General features: G+C 40.7%; 1 protein-coding gene across 4 annotated transcripts in view; it reads left to right on the forward strand.

Annotated features, from left to right (window-relative positions):
* Nucleotides 1-24,133, forward strand: part of MYO1D (myosin ID) — a 162,220-nt gene that overhangs the window by 36,957 nt on the left and 101,130 nt on the right. For all 4 annotated transcript variants that reach the window (XM_037411226.1, XM_037411227.1, XM_037411229.1 and 1 more), the window contains exons 2-14: nt 1,042-1,250; nt 2,112-2,205; nt 2,957-3,122; nt 4,664-4,717; nt 5,647-5,742; nt 6,914-7,030; nt 8,260-8,463; nt 9,627-9,772; nt 9,856-9,970; nt 10,685-10,855; nt 15,635-15,705; nt 17,383-17,457; nt 19,014-19,146. In XM_037411226.1, the coding sequence (XP_037267123.1) occupies nt 1,042-1,250; nt 2,112-2,205; nt 2,957-3,122; nt 4,664-4,717; nt 5,647-5,742; nt 6,914-7,030; nt 8,260-8,463; nt 9,627-9,772; nt 9,856-9,970; nt 10,685-10,855; nt 15,635-15,705; nt 17,383-17,457; nt 19,014-19,146 (1,651 nt within the window). The remainder of the gene's footprint in view (nt 1-1,041; nt 1,251-2,111; nt 2,206-2,956; nt 3,123-4,663; nt 4,718-5,646; nt 5,743-6,913; nt 7,031-8,259; nt 8,464-9,626; nt 9,773-9,855; nt 9,971-10,684; nt 10,856-15,634; nt 15,706-17,382; nt 17,458-19,013; nt 19,147-24,133) is intronic.

Below are 24,133 nucleotides of genomic sequence, written 5' to 3' on the forward strand. Positions count from 1 at the left end.
AATCTCTAAATCTGCTGTCATTCTTTCCTCTCCTGAGAATCAAATGATGTGTATGAATTCTTCAGCTGTTAATCTGAAATTCCTTCTGTGCTATTCTACTAAATAACTTTTGATAAAATATTTGGAAACATCTTTTAACTAAAACAGTTGTTTGTTTGTTTGTTTTTAAGTTATTTTCTGTCTTGTTTGCAGAAAGAATGCTAAGGGCCAAGTAGGGTTCAGGAAAGGTGTAGTTTAGGGTTGTTTTCACATGTTCTTAAAAACCTTTCACTTCTGGTTTAGCAGCAGCGATGATATTAAAGTGCCTTCTAGCGGAAAGGACAGAGTGGAAGCGAACTGCTAGAGCTGAAAGGCTGTAATTTCCTTCTTTGCTTGTATCTCTGTTTACTTTCCTTGCAAATGTGATTAGACCTCTACATGAGTGGCTTCAAAACTTCAACTTCTCTGGCCTGAGCTGGGTTACAGACAACTGTAGAATGTGGAAAAAGAATTTGCCTTTAAATCCCTGTTATGAAGCAGGTTATATAAGCTCATTGCAAACTCATGTTTACTTATTGTCAACTGTAGAAACAGTAAATTATATTACCTTAAATCTTGCTAAATAATTTTATAGAAACATTAGTTTCTGGCAGCATGATAATGGCAACAGAAATACCTGAATATGTAGACAGCTGACTTGATTGCACCAGCAAAGTGAAAGTTTGCTATACTCAGAAATATAGTTGGTGCTTGTATCTCAATAACCTGATCAGCCATACATCTGTAAGTGAAATAGCAGTAGAAATTTCCTTTGTAGGTGCTAAGATTCAAAGCTAGCCCTAGTTCTTAGCCTTTGTAATATCAGGTCTCTGTGCAATATGCTAACATGCCATCTGGGCCACGCTGGTCAGATAATGTCCATAGTAAATGTTTTATTATAATTTTTTGGTACGACGATGGATTGAAGAGTTCACCTGATGAAATGGGCAACTTGCTTGGAAGATACATTCTGAATCACTGTTTGACTAATTCCCTTTCTCCCTTTTGTCTCCTCCTGGGTAGGTTCGAAAAAGGACGGATTTATACATTTATTGGGGAGGTGGTCGTTTCCATGAATCCTTACAAAAACTTGAACATCTATGGGCGTGACATGATTGAGCAGTACAAAGGAAGGGAATTGTATGAGAGGCCTCCTCACCTCTTCGCAATTGCTGATGCTGCTTACAAAGCAATGAAGAGGCGATCAAAAGACACCTGTATTGTAATATCAGGTAAGCTGAAAAAGCTTCTCATTATGATGAACACATGATTTTTGTGAAATTCTGGGCAGAAAAAGAGTTAATGATATGGCTAATGACAGCATTTTGTAAAAGAAAACTTAATCTTAAAACTGCTTATTTGCATTTGAATCCATGTGTGGAGACCTTTAAAATTATTTCTTATCTAATTCAAGAGCTGGTGTCGGTCATTAGCTTAATCTGTGCATGCAGGGTGATAACTTGAACATGAGGCCTCTGCTTGCTCTGCCTGTGTGAATGGAGATCAGCGAGAACAGGGTTCCTGTCTCTCTTTAGAGAACTGCTGATTTTTATCCCCTAGATGACTGACTGGCCAATGTTTTGTTCTCTGTTTCGATGGTTGGACTGATTGCTTGTCGTGGCTCTAACAGTGGGAGCAGGGCTTGTACCATGAACGGTCACTATCTGGATCCTGGCACTTCGTTTCCTTGATGTTCCTGTGCTTTAGCAGCTCTGAAAAGCGAGAGACCCGAGATGGTGTGCTGAACAGTAGCCTCTTGTATTGCAGTTCCCGGCACTGCTGCTAGCCAAGCCTCTGCGTGCCAGTCTTTCTCCTCTAACAATATTCCTTTTGATCCTCTGTGTGCCAGGCCTTTTACCGACCTGTGCAATTTTACATCATAACTGATTCTAAGTCGGCATAGCAGCAACAACCAGGCAGGGTTATGGCTGTATTTAGAAAATGTTCAAAGTGCATGCAAACAAGATTGCTTTAAAGAAAACCCCCAATAACAAAAAACCCAGACACCGTTGGGGTAGAATTGGGATATACTGTTCAGTGACGTGCTTTGCTTTTTTTGATCTGTTGTGTCACCTTTGTATTTATGCCCTCAGGTGAAAGCGGGGCTGGGAAAACTGAGGCCAGTAAATACATTATGCAGTATATAGCAGCCATTACCAACCCCAGTCAGAGGGCTGAGGTGGAAAGGTAAGGACTTGGCAGAAAAATAAGTGAAATTGTTTTGTTTCTGGATCTTCAGTGGACTGTGTAGCACTGTGTTATTAGATGATCTCTTGTACTAATAACATGCTGATTTTTACAAGATTTACCAAACTTCTTCAGATACTACTTTTACTTTGAGAATTTTGCAATATTGATTGCTAAAATCATGTAGAGAAGTTTATTTTGGAAGTTTGAACTTTCAAAATAAAACTCTGTATCTAGAAATAGTGTTTCCTGTGGCAAACTGCCTGAAATATGTGTACATTAGAAAAGCATGTGGAGTGCAAGAAGCATATTCCATGACCTTTCAGGGTTGCATGCTCCTGAATTGCAAAAATGTGCTTGTCAGTCCTAGAGTAAAATTTTTAAAGCGAAGAGTGTGGCTTTCTGCTGAAACAGACTTAATACCTGCCCTTTTGAAAATATCTTGCAAAAGAATTCAAGAAATTGTTTTGAAAACTTACATATGTAAAGGAACTGAATTTTTGATGCTATTTTCAGCAGGGAGATCTGATTCTTTTGTTTGCATTTTCTCAGCTCTAAGGAACATTGTCGAAAACTCCCAGCTGATTTCCCATGGGATTGCTAATGTCATACACATCTGCCCAAATATGTCATCATAGAACATCTCTGCTGCTACTAAATTCTTATTGAGAAATGCCTACGAAAAAAAGTGATATCGAGTATACAAATCTGGACTTTACCCTGTTCTGTTTTCCATTTCTCTGTACTACAGAGTGAAGAACATACTGCTGAAATCCAATTGTGTGTTAGAGGCCTTTGGCAATGCCAAAACAAACCGCAATGACAATTCCAGCAGGTTTGGAAAATATATGGATATCAACTTTGATTTTAAAGGAGACCCAATAGGTGGGCATATCAATAATTACTTACTAGAAAAGGTAAGCCACCCTCACTTTTAGAGGCTTTTGTGTAGTTACTTTTGCAATATGTGCTTTGCCATTAGAAAGTTTTCCTTTCGAATATGGTCTGTCAACAGGTGACATATGAAGGCATAGAATCTCACTAAATATAGGCCTTAATTTTCCTTCAAGAGTTAAAGTAACTGAAATGCTGCTGAAACACTGGCAGTGCCCTGTTACTTGAACACCACTACTTTCAGAGCTCACTACATAAGGACCTAGCGTTACTGAAAAGCTTATTTGCATATAGGTGTATGTACTTTGTATCCGGAATAAAAGCTGAGATTAATTTAATGTCTGCAAAACGCCTTCTTTATAAGTTCCCCCATTGAGATCTCACTGGTGAATAAAAGGAGAAGATATCCAGGTCTGGAAGTAGCAACAGTACGCTTGAGAAGTGTTATTCTGGAATAATGCCACAACCTTGTGTGATCTTTTAGTAACATTGTTTTTATATATTCCAAGTGATCCTAAGCATATTTTCATGTCATTATCTGGTGGCTGAAAACATTGGAATATGTAAAACTGTAGAGAAACTGGTCATGATCTATTAACAGTTCTAGAAATGTGAGACACACATGTCTGGCTTTAATTTGTATGTTTGATCACATCTGCTAACATCCTTTTTTTGTGTGTGTTTTTTTTTTTTTTTTTACTTTTCCCTTCATTTCCCTGGAGTTTATTTTCAGAATAAACACTTTATTTTAACAAACAAAACAGCAAAACCAAACGTTTAACATGTGATACTTCCATGAAAAAAGAGGATGGGGCTGCAGCTGCAGTAACTTAAATCCTGTTCATTTATTTAATATTCTTGACTTTTACCAAGTTAAATTTATTTCTGTTTTGAAAGCAGTTGAGGTTCTGGTCCAAACACAAGCAGTTAACAGAAAGTGACTTTGCACTGCAGCAGGATACATGCCTCATCACTCTCCATAGTTCCAACTTAGAGAATAAAATAAGGATATGTTGCTTGTTGGCTGCATTTAACTTTTTTTTTTTTGCTACTGATTTTGAATGAGTGCTCTGAAGATGGAGCTGTTGCCTGCCCCCTAAAACAATGCCCTTGTGTTAGAACAGAGTGTTCACTTGTACAGTGGCTGTGTGCCTTTTGTAGGCCTGTCCTGGGGTTGTAGAAGTGGTTACTGGGCCCTCACTGTGGCCCATGGAGCATTTATTTGTAGTCAGAATCCTGTTTTTCAGTTCCAGGGATTAAATGACTCTTAAACTAAAATGGAGTTTTGACTCTTCCATGAAAGCAATTCTGTAGTTGCCACATGGATTTCCTGGTTGGAAGTAGGAATCGCACCTGTTAAGCAAGCTGGTCTTTTTTATTATAGACTTCAAACTCCATGGTCACGCCTGGCTAATAATGTTCCTAACAGGCTTATTGTAAGATAAGATTAATTTGGAGGTGTCCTAGCAGTGGTGAACCCATGCATTAGTGTCTAAGGGGAAGTGCTGGGGAAGGGCCATCCACATCCAGAAATGCCTATCTTTGTGTTTTGCTTCCCACCCAGTCTCGTGTGATTGTGCAACAGCCGGGAGAACGAAGCTTTCATTCTTTTTACCAGGTTAGTATGAGTTCGCTGAAGCAAATGACTTTTCCCAGGTTTCCCAGACGTGATAGGCAAAAGGTTTCAAAAGCCTCTCGTGTGTTTTGGAAAGGGTTCCCTTGTTGTTGCATCTTGGGTGATCTTAGGTTCTTTAGTTCTTTGGAGAGGCCTAGTCTGGGGAAGGAGCATGAGAAGATTTATTTTTTTTCTATTCTGCAGTCCCATATTAACACATTTGTAAACTTAAAAGGAGGCTAACTAAACAAATATGGTGGAATATTGGACTTTGACTCTCTGGTTTATTTGTAATAAGTCGAATCCCTCAATTTTCTCTTGAGGCCTTTAGTCCATATGGAAGTAATTTTATGACAGCGAGTTCAGTTTTTTCCTTGTAGGGGGGTGGTGGTTCTTTTTAATGTCTTCCATATTGCATGGTGGTTCCCCTGTGTGTCCCTTGGGGGAAATGGTTGGCCTATTAGTTTAACCTTTATTCTCAGTTTTGCAGTGAGGGAAACATTATTTGTTTATTTTTTTCCCCACTTATTCAGTACTCTGTGATAGCATGTTAGCACCTTTCTCATGAATGTGTCACTTCCATATTGGAAAGTCTTTGTGTTTAACAGAGAAGGTAAATGTGCTTGCCAGGGCACATCTGTGGCATGTCGCAGATGTAAATGTCTGGTCTGTGAAGAGGTTCAGGCTTGTTTGCTAAACAATTGTGTCACTCCAAAGGACAGTCACTTAAGCAACCACTTTCTGGTGGTCAGAGCCCTCCAACAATGTATTTTGCATATGTTGTGCTTGGGACTCCAGATACTGTAGTTGATTCTTCTGTAGCAGTACGTTAATGTTTTTTGATGTTGTTTGTCAAGTGGATGAATAAGAAACAGAAAACGGAAGGAATTTACTTTTTTCATTCACCGTTTCTTAAAATACTCTCTGTACAGCTCCTCCAGGGGGGGTCTGACCAGATGTTACATTCTCTGCATCTTCAGAAGGATGCATCTGCATACAACTATATCTGTCCTGGAGCACAGATAAAGGTGAGCGTGTTGTTAGTGAGTTAAACGTAATGTCTTAAAATCATAAATGCTTCTTGAAATACTCTTAAGTATTGCTGAGCTAGCAGAAGCTGAGACCAATGGGAAGGTGACACCAATTTGCTATTTTTAATATAGTGTTATATACATATATAATACATATGTTTTTATATATATAAATAAATTTATATATAAATATACAATATATATAAATATATTTTTAATATAGAGTTTCTGGCCCTAGAAGACAAAGTATGTGTGGACTTGTGCATACTACAGTTGTCTGCTTATAAAAAGCAATAAAATGTAGTCAGAGACACATCACCTTTGTTAGTAAAGGCAGATATTGGACCCATTACCAGTGACAGACTTTTCATGCTTCGTAATGGGTAAAACTTAAGCTGCTTTCTGGATCAAAAAGCCATAAAGGCTAATTCTTTTACAGTAGGTCTATTTCAGTTACTGAAGCATTCATCATGTCTGACTTGCCAACAAGGGGGCATCTGAGCAGGAAAGAAGAGAAAACAAATTAATAAAGTTTTTAGGACAACAAGATCCTAAACACTTTAAATATGTCTGGAGTTTTCCCTAGTGTTGCCCCTCTGAGGCAGGGTCCAGATAAAATGCTCCCTGATTTCCTGCTTGCTTTCTTGAGATGCTCTTTGGCAAACAAACCCACAGACTTTCTCAGATGCCTTTATCAGCCTCTCTAGAAATTTGTGGTGAAAACAAACCCAGATGATAGGGAGGGGAGGGAGACGTAGGCACATCTTGAGAAAGATGATGACCAGAAATTTACTGCTGGTGCTCTGCAGCTTCTGCTCAGAGGGTCTGACTGCACTACTTGTAACTCTTGTTCTGATTTTTTTTTTTTTTTTAGTGCATTGCTGCTACTTTCACGTTAAATACCACTGGGAAAGTATTGAACTATTTAGTCGTGCTGTGATGGACTTCTGTGTCTCATTGCTGCTAGTATACATGTGTGTTCAGTGTGGGGTTCAGTGTACAAGCATATGGCATGGCATTAGAATAAGCTGAGAAATCTCACAACAGTGTCTTGCATCTGAAAAATAGCAGAGAACAAATCTATTTCTCATGGGATTGCAAAAGCTTTGCTTTCTCATAGTTGACTTCCATTAAGCACCTCATGTCCCAGACATCTCTTTCCCCTCAGTGTTCCATCAGTGACGGTGCGGAGTTCAAAGTGGTAGCTGATGCCATGAAAGTGATTGGCTTCAAGCAAGAGGAGATTCAGACTGTCTACAAAATTGTGGCAGCCATTCTTCACTTGGTAAGCTCTCTTCTCTGCCTGCAGGTATGATTAGGCTGTTGCTCTTCAGCAAGGGTCAAGCAGTATATTTGTACTTCCAGCAGCTCTAACTTTCTTGCTGCAGAAGTAGCTGGAAGATGTGCTGGCTGGAAGTGTATACAGTTTACAACTTCCAGTGGTGAGTGAAACTCCTCAATGAAATAGGACACTGCAATAATGGTAGAGGATCACATTTGTTCCTGCGTATTCCACATCCCAAAACAGATGTGCCACTAAGCACTGGGAGCTGCTAAATGTTCTGAAAAGGAATTGTTTGGGTTTGGCAATGGAGCTCTCTCCATGCTATCCTTCTGTCTCCTTTTGCCCTCACAGTCACCATCACCACTGTGGTTTTGCTGGAGGGATGGTACTTCGTGGTGGAGGCTTGAGGACAGCCAGATACAGGAGACCTCTTAATTCTCTGTATTCTGTTGTGAAGGAAATCCCTCCTGCACCAGTATTCCCCTGGGACCACAGAGCCTCTTCCCTTGCGCAGTGTCCCTGTAGCTCTCGTCTCTTGAGGAGAGAGGCACCACAAGTGGGCAGGAGGAGGGTGGCAAAGAAAACTGCTGCTTTTTCCCAGCTCTTTCTCCTCCGGCGTGATGCTGGGGAAGGAATGGAGGCAGAGCAGGGTCAGGCCATGCAGGCAGGGTTGTGACCACCCACTCCTGCAGTGGTGTTGCTACGTAATCCTGGTGCTGCAGGTATTCGGTAAGAAATCTGTTAGGGTAGTGTGCTGTCAGTCCAGTCTTATTAGCAGTGCTGACTTGTCAGCTTCCCCAGAATATTTCCATTACCTTCATGGGCAATAGCATACAGTAAGAATTGCTGTAAGAATAGTGTTTCCATGGCGAGCTGCAGTGAGGATGAAATGCTACATCCAGCATTTGTGTACTTGATGTAATTTCCCATCACTAGACTCTGAATCTTGAGACAGTGTTTGATTAAACCTCTGGAAGTGTTTGATATAATCTTTTTTTCCAAAAGCAGAGCTGAACACTGAGTAGCAATGCTTAACTTTGGGTCAGGCTTTGCTGCTGCCACTGGTGTTGGGGCTTTGTGGGTACATGGAAATGCAAGGCCCACCGTTCTAATGTGTTAGGAGATATACTGACTTGAATAGCAGGTGGAATGTGGGTGAACTTGGAGTGTACTGATTCATATTAATAAATGACAGACTGAGAAATCTAGTTTCTCATTACTTATTTCAGGGGAACCTGAAGTTTTCTGTGGATGGTGATACGCCTGTGATAGAAAATGGCAAGGTCGTGTCAATCATCGCAGACTTGCTGTCAACAAAATCTGACATGGTGGAGAAGGCTCTTTTGTTTCGAACTGTAGCTACAGGTCGGGATGTCATTGATAAACAACATACTGAACAAGAAGCCACCTATGGCAGAGATGCCTTTGCAAAAGTGAGTTTAAATTTCTTTGCATCCAATTTTATATGGGACAGTAATGCAGACGCATTTCTTTTGCTTATGCCTGTCGGTTGAGTTGTACTTAGTGCAGCAGAGAATGCAATGCCTGTGGAAGGCATTCGATATTGAATTGCTTTCAGAATTGCACATTTTTCAGTGCTCAGGTCCTAGTGGGATTCCTGGGTGGATCAATGAGAATAGTGCGTGCTGAGACACAGGAAGCCTCGACTTCATGCAGGTTTACTTCTGACTGTATGCACCCCTGTGTTCTGTATGGAGATTGCAGAGCAGCACCATCCCTGCCCTTCCCTGGTTATGACACAGCATGCACAACAACCAGCATTGCTTGAGGCACACAAAAGAGGGGAGGGAGCTGCAAGCCTGGCTTGCTGGCATCTGCAGAAGGAATACATTGTACAGGGCTGAATCTTTTGCAAGATCTGATTCTTGACTTCATTTAGCAGTTAAATTCAAAGAGTAGAGTGGAACTGTAACACCTAGAACTTGGGCTGAAACCCAAAGTGCTGCTGTCTTTTTTTTTTTTTTTCTTAAGGATGGATACTGATGACAGGAGGAATGACAATTGTCTTTCCTTAGCTAAGAAATCAATTGATAAGGGAAGAACGGATGAAGTTATGAAGATCCTTGATTATTAACTTGACGCTTTTTTCCTAAGATTGTATGTTTGCACAGCTTCACAGTACATTTTGAACACGTAGACTTTGAAGATACCTGTGCCTACAGAACATTTTCTTTATGAAAGTTGAACAGGAATATTTTACTGCCATTGTGTTTGGTTGTTAGGTTTCTATAACTGACCTCTCACTTGCTCTTCAATATTGTTAGGTAATTCTTAGGAATGGAAGTTAGTAGGCAGCTGAAAAGCAGACTGGAATCAAATGAGGGGAACCGCTGTACCTAGTGACCTCACCAGCATTTAGACTTTGTGTAAATGACTTTTTGAAGAAAGAAAAAAATATTTTCATAGAATATTTTCTTCATGTCAGTAGCTGTTCACTTTCAGCAGAATGTTATCTGTAGCTTTTGTGTAGTTAGGGCAGCATCTTGAATTAAGCTTTGTAGCACCACATGTTGCATTTACCAGAAAGAACTGAGACGGATGCAGGCAAAATTCCTTGGTATTTGTTTCCTGGCAGGCTATATACGAGCGCCTTTTTTGTTGGATTGTAACACACATCAATGATGTGATTGAAGTGAAGAACTATGACACTACAATACATGGGAAAAACACAGTCATTGGCGTCCTGGATATCTATGGCTTTGAAATATTTGACAATAACAGGTGAGCCATGTTGTTAAAGCACAATGCTGTGCCTTCTGCTTTTCCCAGAAAACTCATCATCTTTTTTTCTTATGTTTTTACAGTTTTGAGCAGTTTTGCATCAATTACTGCAATGAAAAACTACAGCAGCTCTTCATTCAGCTGGTTCTAAAGCAGGAGCAGGAAGAATACCAGCGAGAGGGAATTCCCTGGAAGCATGTGAGTTATTTGGCAGGGGAGGGAGAGGTCGGTTTGGGGTCACTGTACCAGCATAAGTCCCAGATCTAAAGTTGCACCACATGTAAATGCCTGTTGGAATTGATAGGACATATGTGTCTGTGCCAGCTGTACTGTCACACTTGCTGTCTGGAAATCAGGCTGTGGAAGAAGCTAACCAATTATCTCACAACATGTCTTTATTTGCAGTGGTGTGGGAAAATAAGTGACTCCAGATCTGAGTTAAAACATACTGTGGCATCTCTGTGATGCCACACACATCACACAGTGTGTTTCTGTTCTGAGTGCTCATGTATTTTTGTCTAGTTGTAGATATTAAAGTGTAAAAATCTTTGAGTTCTCCTGTTCAAATTCCTTTCAGAATGCCAAGGATAAGATGCACAGTTTTCACTGTGGTGACTGTGCACAACTGAATTGTAAAAGATGTTTTAAAGTGCTTTCTGTAGCAGCTGATTTTTAGCAGAGGTCATGAGATTTATGTGAGGTGTTTGAAAAATCACCTTCTCTGCTGTTTAGTCGTAGAGAAGTAGCCTGCTTAATTTTGAATTGGTGATCTGCATATTGAAAATTGATTGCTTCTCCTATGAACAGTGGGTGCCATTCAGTGGCCAACACTGCTGTGCTCCTTTTTCACTGGCCAAAGTCACAAATATACCTGTTCGGGTTTTTTTTGTTGGTTTTTTTTTTTTTTTACAGATTGATTACTTTAACAATCAGGTCATTGTTGACCTGGTAGAGCAGCAGCACAAAGGGATCATTGCCATTCTGGATGATGCCTGCATGAATGTGGGAAAAGTTACAGATGAGATGTTCCTTGAGGTTCTTAATAACAAGCTAGGGAAGCATGCTCATTTCTCCAGCAGAAAGGTAAGTACGTACTCCTCTGAACCCTCAAAACTTGTTTCCTTTCTTGTGTGATACCTTTCATATTTTTGTAGGTGTAGTGGAATGAGGAAAAAGACTTGGAAGGTGGCTGGGGTTGGAATCTTTACCATCAAATGTGAAATGAAATGCCTGAGAGCAGCAGCAGCTCCCAACTACGGAGCAGGCTTCCTGCTCTGGGTTTAGGTCGTGCCTTGGGTGGCCCTGTATCCGGCAGAGGGAGCTGAAGTAGTCCAATGCGCGAGCAGTTTTATTCCAGGCATAAAAGAAGCATGAGCTCCTGCCTTGACCGTATCATGATGTCATCTATAACCAATCAATGTGCAGTTTCAACCCACGTGACATTCTTCCCAGGCTGCTCTAATGCATAGTGACAGTGAAATTATTCACACTTCTGCATTATTACAGCACTGTGATTTATTTTTTTTCATCATTATTGGCTACAAAACGTGCTCATCTCATTGTACCTATGATCATCCAGGCCCCTCGACTTGCTTTGGTTTTGGTACAATGTACGAATTAAAAGGCTTTATTTATTCCTCACTTGCAGCATATTGAAAAAACAGTCACTAGCCTGATTAATGTGAGAACCTTTTACACTGAGTAATCAGATAAAGGCCTTTAATTTATTGACATCTCTCTACTCAGAAACGTTGTTTGAAATACATCGTTTGGAAAGCTGCTTCCCCCCTTCTCCCTCCCACCCTGCCACAATATTTTATGTAGGTCAGAAATACAAAATTAGCATGGTTGTGTAAGATATGTGCTAAAGGCTGCCTTCAGGGAGGCTGAATATAGACAATAGATCTGGATGTGGCTTGTTTGGGTAGAGGCTAGGACAAAAGGAAAATAACCACTTTTTCCTCCCAGATGTGGCTTTCCTTAAGTGCCCTTTAGCTGCAGCACACCTGACATCTCATCTGCCATCCTCACTAAGGAGCAATGGGGGGAGTCTTGCTTTCTGTGTTAACCTAGGTTTTACGTGCATAAGCAGTAGATGAGCTAGGCATAGCATGTTCTGAGTAAACTTACCCAAACCCAAGTATTTTCATGAAGCCTAGTCTGAGTTTCTATGTTTTGATGCAAATTGCTTCCTTTAGTAGTACTAATGATTGTGCATAGTGATGTGTAGGGGGATGGAGTCTTCAATCCTCTGCAGTGGGGTGGTGGGGGAAGTGGTCCAGTTTCTGGAGCTGTCTAGCAATGGGTGTAAGCTGGTAGAGAAAGGAGTTCCGTTTCTGTTCTGGCCTTCCCGCATCTGCTAAGGTGAAATGGCTCTATCATGGAGAGAGCAGGTAGTCCTTTGGTACAGTGAGGGAAGAGGACTGAATTTCATAAAGTATATGGGAAGCTATGAAATGAAAATTTAAAAAAAAAAAAAAAGATTGTCCTTAACTTCAGGAGTCCCTTTACAGCATAGGAAACATTAAAAGAAAATATTGCCAGTTGCAGCATTCCTCAGTAGGGGGTGGCATTGTCAGAAAAGCATTTGCACAGACTGAGGGAAACAAGGAATACTGCTATATAAATAATGTTTATGGAGGGTATGATGTATCTTTCTGGCTTGCTAATTTCTAGCTGAAATCAATATAGCCTTGAAAAAAATGATCCATAAAACTCTCAGCATCATAATTATTTTTCCCCCTCTTGCATCTTCGCAGATGTCCTTTACCAGTATCAAGATACTTAATCAGTTCCATCTAGAACTGCTGTAGGAAACCTGAGCTTTCTAAGCCAGCCTTCTCTAGCTTGAATTAAAACAAGGGACCTGATTTCATTTCACAATTTGCTTTTGTAGACTGCAGTTGTTCTGTGCACACACTATAAAGTTCAGCGTATATCAAAGCTGTTCCTAAAGAGTTAAAGTATGTGTGCTGACATGTTATGGGAATGCTCCCATCTTTCAGACTGAGCTAATGCTTCACTGCTCCCTGGTAGAGCGTGTTGCACACTGGCTCCATGTGGATAAGCTCTAAGGGGCTGCTGTGCCCTAAATAGTAGTGTCCTAATTTGTGTACTGCATGTCTGATCTGCTGCTGTCTGCTTGGTTGTCCTGGTGAAAGCCAAATAAACCACAAAAAATATGGGTAAACACTTCCACTATAGGTATTTGTCACAAAATTTTATGTTCCTAGAGCATGGGTTGTCTTCCAAATTGTCTGATGCTCACCTAGATCTGTAGACATGCTAACTGTGCTGATAGTACGTCTCAACATCGCAGGTTCATTTTCTCAATCTCTTCAAGTTCTGATTTTTTCAATTGATCTTATACTTTCAAAGGGCCAAGTGCAGTGATAGACAGTCTGTGAATTCCTAAGTCTTCGAACTTGAAAGTGTCAATTTCAACAAACTGATTGTGATGGGAAGAATGTCAGAAGGTCCATTCTAGTCCATCTGGTGTAGTATCTTCCAAGAAACTAGGCAATAGTGAATGTCTATGTGGGAGAAGAGTGCAGGACAAACATGTAATGATAACTTGATATGCTCCCAGTCGCTGCTGATGTGCAGTTCAGGAACCTCCTCAATCAAGTCCTTAATAGTTTTTTTTCTTTCCTTTTTTTTTTTTCCTTCTTTTTTTAAGTGGCAAAGAATTCCACAGCTTAGATATTCACATGAAGGGTTCCCTCCTTCCTGTTTCCATCCCTCCTCCCTTTTCCTTTTTAGATTATATCTGTTGCCTCCTAGTTCTTGAACAGTGAAACACAGTTCATGGTGTCTTCCAGTACATCACCTCCATGTCATTTGCCATCGTCTCCTGGCATTTCTTCCTTAACCTGAAGAGGTTTAGTTCATTTGGCCTGTCCTACCATAGCGGTCAGTCAGTATTGTTAATCATTTTTGCCCTTCTTAAAGCCTCTTCCAGTTCTCCTGTGTCCTTCTTGAGATGGAGGGTAGTTAAGGTACTTGTTGGATTGGGAATGGACAGTATGGGGCCCATCATTTACGATGAACTTTGGCTTTTCTCTGTGTATATCATACGTTGACTTTCATTTCCTCTTTTTTGCTGTTGCTTTAGCCTCTTGTGTCTTCCTGCAGTTCTTTTACTTCCCTGAATAATTAGGTAACATAAACAAACTTGCTGACCTTCCTACTACTCGCAGATGATAGTTCATTTAAGACGATGTTTATAGTGTAGACCTCAGAACAAAAGTTCCCTGCAGGACTCCTGTTCCCATCTTTCCAACAGTGAGGACCCTTTCTCCTATCTTTCCTAGCAGCTTAAATTCTTGGAGTAGTTAGCAAGAGACCTTGTAGAAAGGCTCAGAAACCCAAGCAGACTATGAACTGTATTGATATACTTTTTGGTTTGGGTGTTTTTAACTAATTTCAACTGATTTGCCCAGTAGACACAAAGCTCAGAGAGAAACACTCCTTAAAAAAAATAAACACCAAACCAACAACCTAAGATCATGTTAAGCCACCTTCCAGTCTCCCCAGTACTGGATGAGTTTTAGGCGAGAAGCTTGTGCAGCCAACCATGTCGCAGTTGTGGTAGCAACAGTTATTTCATTCCTTTATGGTTTTGCCTGTTGTATACCTCTTGGGCTGACACCTTGGTTTGAGATGAATGTTTTAGGTGGTTAAAAACAGGCATTACATCCTCTATAGCCCCTTGCTGGTGAACACAGCTGCAAAAAGAAAAATTATTTGTTTTCCTGATATGGCCTCATTTCTTTGTTTTCCCTGTGTTCCTGCTGCACCTTGGTCATCTATCAGCTCTGCAGACCCTGGTGTGCTTCCTGCTCCTGCTAAGCTGGACGACTTACACCTTTGTAACCTTCTGTATACCTTGTTATTCAGGTTTTTTGGTTTCCTCCTTGTAATTTATTTTTTTTAAATATATTTTATTTTATTTTACATCTGTCCATTTGAGCTAATCTATTTTCTACTCTTGTACACAGGTGAAGTTTTTTGGACGATATCTTTCTGCTTCTAATAATCTCTCCTGCCCTGCAGTTTAACTATGCTATTTCCTCTTTTGTTTTCCCAGGACTTCTGGTGGATAGTGGTTATTTGCTCATAGCCCTTGGTGTTCTTAAATGATGCCCATGCTTCCTGCAAAGACTTAATTCATCTAACTGCCCCTTCTGGCTTTAAAAAAATCCTCATTTTGATCTTGTTGTCCTTTTTTAATTAAGCGGAAACTGATGGATTTTTTGGCTTTTGTTCTTCCTGAAGGGATGAGTGCATTATGGCTACTGCTACTGAATGGCTGCCATGTGGGCATTTGACATCTTTGTAGTGAAGGAATGTAATGGGATGTCTGAGCTGAGAGCAGAGGGCTGGAGCGGTGACCGCTATGGGTGGATCTCACTGAGGGATGTTAGATATCTAGAGTGATTTGGGACAGAACAAGCATTGCTGTTGCAACTGTCGTATTTTGATTGCTTCATTGCTTTATTTCTTTGCTGAGGAGTGATACTGCAATGGAAAAAAATATAAAGGAAGACTTAAAGTCATATGTTAATTCCTAGGTGCAATGTTACTCTACATGCACAAGTGTTCTTTTTGCATAATGGTGTTTCTGAGATAGTATCAATTTTTTAATAAAACTGTAGGCTCTTGCAACTTGGTTTTGTACAAATATGTGTTCTTGTAATACATCCATGACAAAATATTATGAAGCAATGTTATAACTGTATTTCACATCCACATATAAAGCGGAATGTCTATAGTTTCCATTTCTATTTCCAGTGCATATTGCTTTTCCATGAAACTTGAAAATCCACAGGTGATGTTTTAATGTATGTGAATTTATTTTAGCTATGTGCAACTGACAAAACACTGGAGTTTGACAGAGACTTTCGAATCAAGCACTACGCTGGAGATGTGATGTAAGTTTCTTTCAGAAATAAAGTTGCACCTTCTATTTTTGTCTTTTAGCTAGCTTTGAAGTGGTACAGTATTCTGATTTAATGCTGCTTCTGGTGTGAACCAGAATAGCTGTCATCCAGAATTACAGAGTGCAGCCGTTCCTTATCAGTTAAATCTTAGGCTGGTTACTTGCTCTACAGAATATGATTTTGTACTTGGAATTGAAACAAAAGGAGAATATGGGGAGGGGAGATGAGAGGACAGCAGTGCTTCAGGAAAGTAAAAGGGTGTGGGGGGGAGAAGCCAGCACTGTTTATGCAAGGAAGCTGTGCTGAGCTAATAAAATCTGGTTTAGACATCTGTTTAGTATGATTATATAACTCTCTGGCTTTAAATTCTCAAATCATTTTGAACAGACTGAAAACACAGGGTTAAACTGCAACAAATATCAGTGCAAGGAGCCTTCCCCTTTCAGGTTGAAAAGTTTTCTGTACCCGAAGCCTGCAAAAATGTCAACAGCATGTGACAATAACACGAAGGAAGATTAAGTAGAAGGGAAAAGATGCACGTATGTTAGAAACTGTTCATTGGGAAGGCTGTTGTCTGCAATATCACTGGAGTGATTTAATGGTTTAGGATTTGTGTAGACATCCCATGTCAGCAGAATCTAAAGGGAGTTAATAGAGACATAATTTAGGATTTCTTTTGCCTTGGGATTAAATTTACCTTTCATTTACAAGGGTAACCAGCGTGATCATACTGGAGCCCAATCAGTGCAGCTAGATTTTTGTTCTGGAGTCTTTGTTGAGCAATTGCTGATAGAGATCCCTGATTTCAAAGCATTTTGGAGGAGAAGATACAAGGTGCCATATCAGGGGTTGAACCTTCTGTGTTGCCAGTTTGCAGGAAACCTTTATAAAAGAAAACTGAAATGCGGAAATATTCACAGATAACGTAGTTCAGGATTTGAGGATGGCTTCGTGCAGGGATTTGTGGGGCTCTCGATCCCAGTGCCTGCAGTGCAAGTGCAGAGATCTGAAGCTCAGGAAGCAACTGTGTGGGAGTGGGTGAATGGGGAGATACTGCACTTCTGAGGACAGTGTTGTCTGTCTTGTCTTGAAGAAGAGTTGAAACTGTGAAGTGGTAATCTTTTGGGGGGTGTGTGTGTGTATTCCCAAGACAGTTCCCTACTCTCTGGTTATAGGCTGCTCTTGATTTCAGGCACTCTTCTACTAGAGAATATTCCTTGATACCAAGGGAAGGGCAGACTAGACATTAAAAACCAAAAACTTCTGTAGGATTTAACACAAACGTCTGCTCTGAATTTGGAGGCAGAAGTAATGAGTGTCACTCTTGAATTTGGGCCATCTACAACTTGCTTAAGTCCTGCTAGGTGCCTCAGCTGACATGCTCTTCACCTGCATAGTTCAGATAGAGTTCTAAACCTAGATTTAAGTTGCTTCTGGAGTGGAGGTGGAAACCTGGACAGATGGATCTAAGTCGCACACAGTGCTCATGCAGCAAATTAGTTAGTGATAGGTTGGGAAACAGAGCTGGATTCCTGATTAGCATCTGCTGTGTCTGTAGGAGTGCAAGGATGCTGATTCCACACTGATACTAGCAGCTCAGAGGAGGACTTTGCTTCTTTGCAATTAACTGTTTTCCTTTTTTTTTTTTTTTTTAATTTATTTATTTAGTTACTCAGTCACTGGATTTATTGACAAAAACAAGGACACTTTATTTCAGGACTTCAAGCGCCTCATGTACAACAGGTAGGAATAAAATTATTAATGAGGTGAATTCAAATCTGACCTGTCAGAATCCTTGTTTATAGACCGGGTGCTAGAAGAGAAATATTTTCACTGATACTATCTTTACTGTGCATGCAGTGCTGGTGAATAAACACATTGCTTTGGGATTTGATCTTTGTCTGTCTACTGTAACCCAAAGACTGTTAGTCTGATATTTCAGGATAAAGTCCTTATTCTGTATATGTTGTTTTTGTTTTGATATAACCTTTAATTTAACTGAATTTACAGTCTGTCTTTGCAACCAACACCAACTCGTTGTGCAATCAAGATAGCTGTGCAGAGATTACCTGTGCTGCTTGATTTGCCATTAACCAGGTTATTGGACCAGTTGCAAATGTACCATTACTGATGTCTCCTTAATCAGTGCTAAAGATGCTGAGTAGCATTTGGTCAACAACAGATATCCTTGACCCCAGCTAGAAGTCCCTGTTTTGAAAGAGAATATAGGGCTAGGGGGCAAAATGGGCAAATAGATTTGAATCCTTTTCATATGTGCAGTGACGTGAAAAATTTAAGCCATGTAGTTGAGTGTTTTAAATAGTAATTAGGCAAGTAAAAATTGCCTTTGACAAGCCAATTTGAAATCCTATCAAAATGTGTGTGTATACCTAAGTGCCTCAACTGGCTGGCATTAAACATGTTCTAATTCTTGTGTAACTGTGGCCTATCTCAACCTTTCAGAGACTTTGCTCAGGGGCAGAAGTCAGCATAAAATAGCCTGCAGCTGCATGGACAACAGTTTACCTGGTTTCAGAGCTAGTACAACTATTAACTGAGTTTACAGTCCTGTTATGTTTACTCAGTGTACTCCCTTGAACAGTCTTGCTGTTCCTGTTTTCAAGACTTCACATTAACCAAAAACCTGCAAAATATTTGCTGTACAGAGGTTTTATTATATTTAGCCTCAGTTTTCTGTTAAGTCTCTGGTAAAGACTATTCACAAAGACCACTTACAGCATATTAAAGCATGTGATAGATTGGCTGTTAAATTGCTGTAACTGCATTCAGCTTTTGTCTGTTCCAGAGTTCTTGCCATCCATCATGGCCATTTTACCTCACTTTCAACCCTTCATGAAAATATAAGCTGAAATGTATACATTATTTTTTATATAAAGAATGGTGCAGAAATACAGTGTGAAATCAGTTCCAAGTTTCAAGGGAGGAGGTTGAGGACTGTGTTCCTACTCATTTCTGTTTTGATTACATTCCTTATGTTTGTGTCAGTAAGGCAGGCCCTGCTTTTGATAGATCACTTCTGCAGGATTTTTACTATCCCATTACTGCACATCTTTATCTGAAGAAGAGAATGCGCTTGTTATTCTTCCAGAATATTCAGTTATAAGCTTGAACCATATGTTGCTCAAGAGCAAGAGTTACTTTGCCCAGGAGTGTCATATTGGTTTGGCTGATAAATTTTGGGCTGAAAACACCAGTAGATCTGGACAGAAGCAAGCTGTTGAATTTTGAATGTAGTGGAAGTGCTGTTAGACTGTGCAATTAAAGAGACTGTCTTTTAGCTCTAATCCCGTGTTGAAGATGATGTGGCCTGAAGGTAAATTGAGCATCACTGAGGTAACCAAGAGGCCTCTGACAGCTGCTACTCTTTTTAAGAACTCCATGATTGCATTAGTGGACAACCTGGCATCAAAGGTAAATATTTCTGTTTCAAAATTGACTCCCAACTTCTGATTAGTAGGGTGTAGCTTCTCTGTGGAGAGGCTGCCATCCTCCTATCGCCATCAGTTAGAAAGCTGAGCTGAGGAATGGCAGATGAGCTTTGGTTGTGTCAATTGGCAGCTGTGAAGACTTCGTAAGACAGTTATCTGCCATCCCCGCATAAAGAGGATGGATTTTTGCTTCCTCTGTGACCAGTGTATCTTTCACTTCTGGCAAAGCTAATCTCTCTTAGGTAATAATTACTATATCAAATAAATAATCATCTTTAACAAAGCTCTTTTGGCAGACGGCCCAGAGGATGTAGTTTCACGGTGGAGAGATTCTCTCTTTCTGGCTTTTAATGCCAAGTGACTTCTGTGAAAATAGAAGCAGACCTATGTGATTTCATTCTTTCCTCCTCTTTCCTTTGTCAGAGAGTGAGAAGTGAAACTTTCTATTTGACTAAGTAATTAAGTTTGATAGTAGAAGGTATTACCCTGGCAAGCAGCACTTTGTGTGAAAGAAAGGTAGGTAAGGGAATGAACTGGGAAAGTGGTTGGTTTGAACATGGTGCAGCCAAGTGGCAGAATGAGGGGAGCAGTGTGATCCCTTGTGTGAGCAGACATCACTGAGAAATATTTGGGTCTTACTGATGCTGGGTAACCTTGCTGGGCTTCTGGCATTGTGGTAGTGTTGTGGAAGGGGTGTGCGGCCACCAGAGATGAATAGTGACCCCAGAGCAGTGGTGTACGTTGGCATTTAGCATAATTAAGCAATAAAGGGCGATGTGTTCTGACTATCTTCTTGGCAGTTGTGGTAGCAAAGGAGGTGTTGCTGGCCCAAGATCTGGAGGGAGAACAGGCACACAGATGTGGTAAGGCTAGGAAAAGCTTTGTAGAAAGATGATCCTTATTCTAGTAAGATGACCCTGTGAAGAGCAGAGCAGTAGTTGAATTTTTGCTTGGAGTGGCAGCCACATGAGTGTGTCTTCATAGGTGCTGTATTGGTCAGAGCATGGTCATACAGTACTGGCTGTGCACAGAAAGAGAAAGATATCCTCACTAGGAATATTACAAGATATAATATATTGCTTCATGTTTTCCAGAATTAGATGAAAACATGCTTGCTTTATATTTTTGAGTTCTAGTTCTGGAGTGGATTTAATCTTCAGCAGTAAATCTGCAGGATGGTGTGCAAGCCCAGCCAAGGCTGTCTCGAGGTGCTAGCTGAGCTTCCTGACTGAGTGACGAAGCCCCACACCTCTCCCCAGTACTATTTGACTAAGTGCTACTAAGGGGATCCCCTTGTTAGCTCAGTTGAAGGTCAGGTCTTACTTTAGGTTGGCACCGTAAGTAGAATTGCAGGAGGTCCTACCCCACTGCCTGTGAGCCAGGGAGGAGCTTTCCTGGATGGCAGATGATGAGCTGTTGAGGCTGAAGAGGGTGGCTGTGACCCTGATGGAAGGCAGATAGGGGCAACCTTTAGTCTGACTTTCCAAGGAGTCAAGATTTACCTGATCTGTCAGTCCTCCAAATAATTTGCTGGCTAGCCCTGACTTAACTTTGGTATAGAGATGACAAGAACCCAGAGAGGTTTCTTTGTGTGTTGTAAAAATGAGTAGTTGGGGAAGGAAAAAGATTCTGATTGATGTTGTTTGTTGTTAATGCAGTTCTCTGCCATACAGAGCACTCACGTTCTGTCTTGGCTAGCCAAACGGGTAGGGAACCTGAAGCACTGCAGTGAGGCATTTCAAGCAATACAGACAGAAACAGCTGGTGGTGTTGTAGTGGAGGGCTGTGATCAAGGCGGGATAGCTGGGAGCTGTTGGCGGGGAGGCTCGGCAAGCATTTGTGGAAAAACTTATTTGCTTATTTATTGGAAAAGTTATTCTAGGCCACCTGGTATTTGTAAAAATAGTTAAGTGAATGCTATGCACTGTGGTGGTTTGAACAATTCCTGCAACTCACAGCAGGAGCTGAAGAGTTTAAATGGCCCATTATCCATCTTGAGTCAACAGGTACCAAAATTCAGCATTGAAGGCTGGCTGACTTATGTGAAATGAGTTAGTTTCAGTCCATTTATCACTGGTATCTCTATCACAAATGCCAGCCTTTTCCAAGGATAGGGCATAACCAGGAACTGTTTCTAAGTCAAGTTTAACCACTAGGAGGTTCCTGTGTGTCTCTCTCTATAGTCCTTTCCCACTCTTTACTTTCCCTAGACTTCCATTGGGAAACTTGTATTAAAGATGTGTTTTTCCTGATTTTCTGTTGAATAGCAATGGAGAAAATTGTCTCAGAGCTTTGTATTTCCAGAGAGTTACAGATTCCATTAAAGGGGAGGCTCTGGCTAAACAGATGTGTTTGTCGGGCCTTAAAAAGGACTTTTGCCAAGCAGAAAGGAGCCAAAGGCTGTCTTGCTTGTGCAGTGTTTTATGGTCAGTCTTTAGCATGATAGAGGGCTGGAACGAAGCGGGTGAAGTTCACACTTCGGAGTCTGCTGTTTGAACACGTACAGGGCTAACGCTCCTCGCAGAACAGTGTTTGTAGGTACTTAAGTTTGCAAACTAAGTTACATAGTTGAGCTTTGGCTATTTTTAGTGGAGAATCTGGCTGTCCTGCATCTTAAATAAAAAAAAATTGGTGTGACCTATCCTGAAGCCAAGCTTATGTTACTTTAAAGGGTCTAAATTTTGGTGTGTCCTAGAAAGGAGAGGTTGCTTAGATAAGGGTCCTGAACACAATCATTGTGTACTTCAAACAGTAGAACAGCATGCAGAGAGATAATGCTTCTGTTAGGCCATTCCACCCTGAGGATCTTTTTGAGTTGACTTTTCGTACAGCTAATAATATGTGCATGTTATTAGCAAGCTAATAGCTGGGCGTTCAGGCCGTGCTTTGCTAGCTATTGGTTATGCACAAATAAATGGGCTGCTCTGCCTCTGAGTCACTGCCAGTTTGGATACTTGTCTCAGCTCTCTTACTTCTGCTGGGGGCTGGAGAGTGGGTGAACAGTTGTTGTTCCTGGGCTGGTAAAACTTCTGTCTCTTTTGGGGATACCACTCGTTCCAGTTATGGGTACCATAATTCGTCCCTTGGGTTGTCTTACCATTTTTCCCCGTGCTTAACTTGGGACTGGAGTTGCACTTCTGGGGATCAACAGTGACAACAACTATGTGTCTAACTGCAGTTCGGACCCTGCAGGACTATTCGGGGGAAGCCTGTGGTAACAGCTGATGAAAACAGCTCTCTGAAAACAGCGTTGCACAAGCGGTCTTTGCTGCTGTGGTCTGTGGATGTCAGAGGAATAAGGTTCGTAGGGAGAGATAATATCAGTTCATGTTTTTGTCAGCTGTTTCTCTAGAAAATGAGATGAAGATAGGCTTGAATTTTGTTGTGGTTTGGGCTGATGATTTATTGACATTACCAGAGTGTGTCCAGTATGTAAGTGCAGCGAGTGCTGCTTTTCTCATCCTGGCCTCCCATTCCACCTGGGCTGTTCCTGCTTGCGTAATGTTTCTTTGTAAACTGCTTTAAACCATATTTATGTGCTCTGTTTCTACAGTCCTTGAGCAGAATGGCAGTCCAAGAGCACTTCGTTGATACTCATTTGGCCTTCCTGGAATGCTGCAAGTTTTTTGGCAGTATAAAAAGTATCTTTAAACCTGTAATTTGGAGGAATAGTCTCCAAAAATGCTAATTTGGTGGGCAGGAATAACAATAATATCAGAAACAAAGCTCACAGTCTGTGAATACAGTACCTGCAGCATTAGTTGGTTGTTTAACTTTTCCGGTGTTTAGAAAAAACATCTTTAAATTTCTGTTTGGTTGGTATTCTGTTTTAAATCCAGAATTCAGTGACGAAGCAGAGTTCTGTGGTCCCTGAAGAAAGGGGCAGATGGTGTGGTTATTAGGGTGAGTACCATACAAGTGGTGTTAGCACTGCAGGAGCCACTCAAAAATACAGTTTTAACTTCAGCTTGTGTGTACACATGTCCATACAAGTATGAAGACTCAGAAAATATATTTTTGGAGGATGCTGAGTTGAAGTGGTGCTTATCAGTAGCAGCATCTCAATCATACTGTAATTCTCCAGACTTATGCTGAGAGTCTTTTGGGCAGAAACCTCTGGTAGGTAGAAAAAAACGTTTTGGGTTTGGGTTTTTTTTTCCCAAACCAACCAACCAAAGCAAAAACTAGCTTTACAGAGTTGCCGTGTAACATTGCTCAAGCACATGTTTTACTGCCCATGCTGTTTTCTTGACGATTTGGTCTTTCTGTGATGGATTACTTTGGGTGGCTTTTCTTTTAAACACTGACATAGGGAGTCCTTTGGCTGACACAGCTGTAAATGATGAGCTTCTCCAGGAATTCTCTCTGGACATGCATTCTTTTTTTCTCTTTCCCTTTTTTCCTCTTTTCCGTAACTCCTTTTGTCTGACTGTTATTTCTTCCATACCTCTCCTCTCCCATCCAGGTTGACAGGTTTCATCTCTAGTAAGTTATAATGTCATCACTGTGACTGATTTGGCATATCCAGCACAAATTTGTCATATCCCTTCTCTTATCTAATGGGAAACTGTAAACTAGGGGTGGTGGAGGTGGTGGAATCTCTCAAGGAGGAGTTTGTTTAGGGTGACTTTTAAATTGGTTTGTTGTCTTTTTAACACTTAAAAATTGTTCAGCTTGATTTGAAAAAAAAAATCAGTTTCAATTAGGCATCTAAACAGCTTTCAGAACTGGGGCCTTTGTGTCTCTGTATTTCAGTTCTTCCATTTATAAAATGCAGCTCCCAGGCTTGACAGCCTCATGGTACAATAATGGGAGCTGTATAATTATCCCCCTTAAGAGCTGAGGCTGGTGGGATTGTAGGCATGGAATAATCTACTTTAGAATTTAGCCTAGTAGCTGTCATTGCTGAGAGGCTTTAATTACACTGTAATTGCACTGATAGATGATCTCCTGTCTGTGCAGGAACTTCC

The sequence above is a fragment of the Falco rusticolus genome, chromosome 18, assembly GCF_015220075.1.
Source record: "Falco rusticolus isolate bFalRus1 chromosome 18, bFalRus1.pri, whole genome shotgun sequence".
NCBI classification, from domain to species: Eukaryota; Metazoa; Chordata; class Aves; order Falconiformes; family Falconidae; genus Falco; species Falco rusticolus.